Below are 6,000 nucleotides of genomic sequence, written 5' to 3'. Positions count from 1 at the left end.
GGGTGTTCGGCTAAACAAAAGAAGGTATAATTGTACAAATGTTTATACCTTGAATTATCATTATCATTCCACAAAGAAGAGAGAGTAGAGAAGGAAAAGAAGCCGATTAACATATCAGAAGACCTCCCAGCCGAATTCAAACTGAGGACTTTCAGCGTATGCAAACAAACCACCAGACTACCTGCAACATGAAATTAGTCCAAAGTTCCCAAAGTCCTATGTTTCCCTGTTCAATATTCTGCTAATACACATTAACCCTTCTATTCCATTGGGTCTGGATCCTAACCCTGGAAACACTGGACCCTGGGAGGGCACATACGTACAGCAGGGGAACTCTTGAACATAGGAATGACCCTGTTGGCAGAACCCAAAAAGGAAAATTACTAGCTTTCTTGCCTCGGTTGGTAGTTTTCCCACCCTGCTCTCCACCCAACCTGCAGCCCAAAACACACACAGAGCCTGCAGCTTCACATCAGACATTTTCTGATTTTCGTTCCAACATGGCCTCTGTCGGTTCGAACATGCCAAGCTGGCCGGAGGCAAAACGGCTGCACAAAGCAAAGCGCAGGGAAAGACGAAGTACAGCCTGCACTGAACATGAAAACACAGACGAGAGCTCGGCGATGAACCTGAGCCAAACCATGAATCAATTCAAACACAGTGCACTCACTGAGGTATTACCACAGTACACTGGTGATACGTCTGCAAGGCTTCAATCTCTCAGCATGAACTTTTTCATCTGCAGCAAAAGTCACCCATAAAGTCATTCTGTGTTTTAAAACTTTCAAAATTTCATATCAGCTTCTCAAATCAGACATTTTGTGAGACCAAAACTCGAAAGTCTGTGTTCTGCACGAGGATAAAGCTTTCCAGATAACGTTCATAGCCAAGACCTTCGTTAGCTTAGCCGACACACAACTCAGAAGGTGGAATACTAACACACAATCATTAGCCCAGAGCTAACGGCTATAAACACAAACAGCAGGTTAACACTGACTTTTCAGGACATACCCAGTGTCAAAATCAATCACTGAATCAAATTAGTAGTTAAAACAGTTAGATTGATAGCAACTAATGCACTAAAACAGTTAGTTTAGCTAACAGCCAAATATCAGCTAGCACAGTCTGGTGTTAGCTGACAGTTAAGATGTTTAAACAGTTTGGGTTAATGTTAAGTTAGCTAACAAATCAAATTAGCAGCTAACAGTCTGGTACAGTTAAACCTCACAGTGTTACACCACAGACTCCTTCACTAGTTGTTTCATTCCTCTCATGAATGTTATTTGCATTTTACTGTTTTACTGTTTGTTTTGGGAGACAGTGACAGACGAGTCTGTAAACTGATCTCAGCGTTATCAGGATTTGTGATCATCCGCCTCGTAAAACATGCACACCTCAAACAGCACGGCGAGCGCTGTGATTCTGCCTCCGGCTTTGATGGTTTCATCCAAAGAGTCGAAGCGATGAGCCTCATAACAGTAGATCTGCATCTGTGGGAGAAAACAAAGCGTGTTAAGCTACCGTTGACAAAGAGCAGCGAGTCCGGTCCAAGTCTTTAACCTGGTGTCTGGTTTTGATCTGCACATTGTCTGTAAACCCATGAGTTCTTTCACTCAGAACAAAAGGAAAAAGGGAAAATAAAAGCTGTATTTGCTGTGCTGCCACTGCTCTGCATGTCAAAGTTAATGGGCAAAGAGCTTCAATGTGAGTAGATAAGAATCTTGGTACTTGATATAACCTGTGAAGTGTTTGACTTCAAAGGCTGATGTGTTCAAGTTACTATTTCTAAGCATGTGAACATGATGTTGTTGATGTGAGGATTGCGTAAAGCGTTTTTGGAGTCAGTTCAGACCACAGTCACAGAAGCTCAAGTCATCAAAAATGAAAGCGTGGGTAAATAATAATCAAGTAATTAAGTAGATGAAATCACTCCATCTCAACAATGATTTTCTTTTTCTTTCAGGATTCAAAAAGGATCAAGAAGCGACGTTGCTCGATAATTCAACGTAAACAACAGACCGAATGGACGTAAGTAACATTAACCATGTAGGACTTTCCTGAGCTCAACATTCATCTCATATTACAGGACAGCTCACCTCTAGAGGGTATTTGACTCCATCCAGACTGTGTTCGGAGCCCTCTGAAGAGGCGTTGCAGCGCCCCCAGTGGAAGGTGATGCGTCCGACCTTGAACTTTGACCTGAGGCCGCCTCCGCTGACATAAAACTCTCCATCCACGTTGACCGCCACTGAAACCAGAATAGACGTAGATGTGAGCAAAGCCCTTAAAGAAGACTCAGCCCCAACGTATCTCTCACTGAAATACAGAACTATAAATGTTCAGATCAAAGGATGGGAGCCTGAACGCCTCATAGTACTCCACTAACACCTTCATTGGACCGTCAAACAATGATTCAGTCAACAAGGGGATCTTCTTCAGGTAGGTCTTTGTCCGACCTGACAAAAGGTCCCCTCGAGGATCGAACCGTCCTTTGATGGTCTCATGAAGGTGGAGCATTATACAGTCGTTTCATCTTCGGCGCTGTACTGTACACCTCAGCCCACCACCTTGAAACCAGAATGTGACTATTGTATTGTACAGATAAAACATATTTTTCCTGTGAATGTGCCGACAAAATTCAGTCTTTGCAGAAACATCGATCCTCTGAACACTCACACTTTAAGGGCTCTGTTTGCTTCTGCTGGGTTTTCATTCTTTCCACCTCTTTATTTGTGTGTTTGACCTCATTCATGTCCTCTCCTGTCTGCGTCTTCTGTTCTATTATGCTTTCTTTTTACCCTGTCTAAAATCTAATTTCCCCTTGCGGGAGGACAAATATTGACTGAACTTGTCGCTGATTCATCCCTGTTGAAAAGTTTGTTTGCACTGTATTAAGGCACGGACCGATCCATACGCTCCGTCCGTCACCTCTTTTTCTAAAACTGAAGTCTTCCATTTGTGGCTGAGTATGCTCCTGACAGGCCCGGAGCTTTCAAAGAGAGTGTAGGGATGGCAGTCCGCGCCTTGAACCTACACTGGGCCCATTTGTGGGCCGATAAAAACAGGTTTAAGTACGGTCGGCCTGAATCGTGCTCAGATTGTCCACCAAACATCTCCATTTATAAAAGCCTTTGGAGCAGCTGGCGGACGAACAACAACTCCAACAGAGTGCTTCTTATTTCGCTGAGGGTCCCGTTGCTAAGAAGCACTGGACTCGTCTGTTTGGAGCTTTTCGAAAGGCGAGGCGGGATCCCTCTTGTCTACAATTTCACTTAACAATCACCTTGAATGCACACTGTAGGTTATTGTGTTTCACACCACTTAGAGACAGGAAATATATAAAAGGCTCTCGATCCTGTCAAATAAGAAACTGGTAACAGTATCCTTTACAATAGGACAGCACTGTCTGAGAAAAGGCCCTATCGGTCAGAATCTAACTGGGAGAAACTGTCATCAGAAAAACTTCAGGACAGGGAGGAAGGAGGGCCAGAGAGGAGCAGAGAGGAGCTACAGAAAGAGACGGCGTTGGATTGATGGAAGCGTTCATCACTGAACATTTTAAAGTGATACCCAGAATATCATCATTCTGAGCTTTACAGCAACAGAAGAATTTATCCATTTCTTTTACTTTCACCTTATTTATTAATTAGGAATAAAGTATTTTACTATCTTATTATGTCAACGTGCAAGATCTACCCCAGTGGTAACTTCAGTTCCTACAAGGCTGCAGTTAAAATTAGAGATAATCTTGTGTACAAAAACAAACAAAACCACATGCAGACTGGACTCTGCAATGGCAATAAATAAATAAATAATACATATCGAAAGAGTACACCAGAACTAAAGCAAAGAAGCCGCGTTGAAACGCTGAGTGCTGCTGAAAGATTCATTTTTAGACAGCAGACAAGGCTGAAAACACAACACGGACACATCATCACGTCATACTGTGAAGCAGCCGTGGCTAACATGTTAGCAGCCAGCTACCTGCGTCCACTTCCAGCAGACACAGAGCAAATGATCGTCATGTTTGTGTACCTGGTAAACATAAGTCCTACATTGACCCTCCGTTTAGCCCTGCTTGGTTCTCCACCAGCTGTGCCTGTGGAGCAGGTGGTCAACAGCAGATTTTTAGAGCTTTTCTATCAAAGAGCTGAACGCTGGAGCCGAAAGCGACGCTGTGAAAACTGAGATTTGACCGAAACAGTCAAGCTGCAGTCAGACACAGAAACAACGAGCTGAACCTCAGTATGAAGCTACGTAAGGCTGAGGGGGGCTTCAGGTTCAGGTTCAGGTCTCTGCAGGTTCGTCACTATGACAGACATCTTTCACACTGTCATTTCATTGATTATTGTAAATATAAATACTGATTAGAGCCGCTTTAAGAAAAGTCCACAGATGTTTCTTACCGGTCTTTCCATCGTTCTTGATGGTGGTCCTGTCGGTGGTCAGGCTCTCCCAGCCATCAAACCTCAGTTTCTGGTACTGCAGCTTCACCTGAGCCAGGCCCTCCTCGATGTTGATGGGAGACTGCTTGGCGTTGCTGCAGGACGGAAACTTCTTGGCCCAGTTGTTTTGGTTTAATGTTCCTGGAGGACACACAGAAAAGCCGATATTTTACCATCAAGGTGCTGCTGGGAAGCTCCGACATCAGAGGAGCAACAGTTAGCTTCTGAAAACACAACCTCTGGAGTCTGAAAGCCAAACCGAGACGACACGTTGAGCAAAGGATCACGTGAAACTGGAGCTTTCAACCAGAACTTGAGGCACCAAAGAAGAGTTCTGACGACAGCTTGTCTCTAATTGTCTCCTGCACGATAACAAACTTTTGTCTTTGATTGTCTGTCTGAAAGTCATTTTAGCTCTCTGTGAGTGAAACCACAAAGACCTCAGGAAGGAGAAAGCAGAGCAGACACATGGTCAATGCAGACCCTCCATACAGGACAACACTCACTGAATGAGATTCCTACAAGAAAAAACGTTTTCATTCGCTGCAACATCAAAATCTGATCTCGTCACTTAATTTGTGATTATTTCTCACAGTCTTCTCTTATCTATGGCACGTACAGCACCTTTTCATTGTTTTCAGTTGTTTTATTTGCTGCTGCTTGTAAAGCTTCCTCCTGGTTTTCTTGTGTTAAAAGAGATGAGAATAAAATCAAACTGTAAGGGATGATGGGAAAAACTCTCCATATACCTGCATTATTTCTCAGAGCAGCTGTTGATGATATTGTCCCTTCGTTAGTTGGACAAACTGATGAAGTGCAGACTTCTCTCTGTAACTAATCATGCAATGACTGCTTACAGGTGCGCTGCTGTGGGAGAACTAGCTACGAGCTAACGAGCTAACGAGCTAATAACCTCCAGCTGTTCTGCTGCACTCTGGCTTTACTGTAATATCAGCTCACATTTTTCACTCTGAGAGCTTTCAGGAGGTCAAAGTCCAATATTGTTCAATGTTCAAGCAGATTTTCCTCCAACACAGCCTGCAGCATCAGTAACTTTCAAACACAGACACCAGGCTGACGTGACGGACGGCATGAATGCAGCATGGAAAGTGTTACAGCCAGCAGGTCATTCACGTGTGTGAGCTGAACCCAAAAAGAGCCAAACAGGTTTAATCCAGCAGCTCACACTCATGTCAAACTGACGTACGGCCTCGGGCTTTCTGTTTCCCTTTTACTGCAGAAATAATCTGAGCAGCATGTGACGTTTGACCGAAAACACTCGCTGATCTGCTCGTACAGTGATCCCGTGAGCGCAGCGCGTCACAGGATTTGTAGAGATTTGTTCACATCTGCTCAGAGTTACTGTCTTCACTCAGCATCTCTGAGCCCGAGTCACATTTAGGAGACGAGAGACAGACTGAAAAGCTGCCGTCTCTGCTTGTCTCTGGTTTACAGCAGCAGCTGGACGGCTACAAGCTAAACAATAGTAGCACGTTTATATGCTGCTAAACTGTTTATCTTAACGCGTTTCCTGCTGCCTGGATCGTTTCAGTGT

The 6,000-nt window shown here is 44.0% G+C and overlaps 1 protein-coding gene across 5 annotated transcripts in view; it reads right to left on the bottom strand.

Moving 5' to 3' along the window:
- ptprz1a (protein tyrosine phosphatase receptor type Z1a) overlaps window positions 1-6,000 on the bottom strand; it is a 69,595-nt gene that overhangs the window by 34,772 nt on the left and 28,823 nt on the right. For all 5 annotated transcript variants that reach the window (XM_076732318.1, XM_076732319.1, XM_076732320.1 and 2 more), the window contains exons 3-5: window positions 4,407-4,586; window positions 2,097-2,248; window positions 1,395-1,490 (exon numbers count right to left, since the gene is read on the bottom strand). In XM_076732318.1, the coding sequence (XP_076588433.1) occupies window positions 1,395-1,490; window positions 2,097-2,248; window positions 4,407-4,586 (428 nt within the window). The remainder of the gene's footprint in view (window positions 1-1,394; window positions 1,491-2,096; window positions 2,249-4,406; window positions 4,587-6,000) is intronic.

Source organism: Chaetodon auriga, chromosome 6 (assembly GCF_051107435.1).
Source record: "Chaetodon auriga isolate fChaAug3 chromosome 6, fChaAug3.hap1, whole genome shotgun sequence".
Classification (NCBI taxonomy): domain Eukaryota; kingdom Metazoa; phylum Chordata; class Actinopteri; order Chaetodontiformes; family Chaetodontidae; genus Chaetodon; species Chaetodon auriga.
This window is presented reverse-complemented; position numbering and strand designations above follow the sequence as displayed.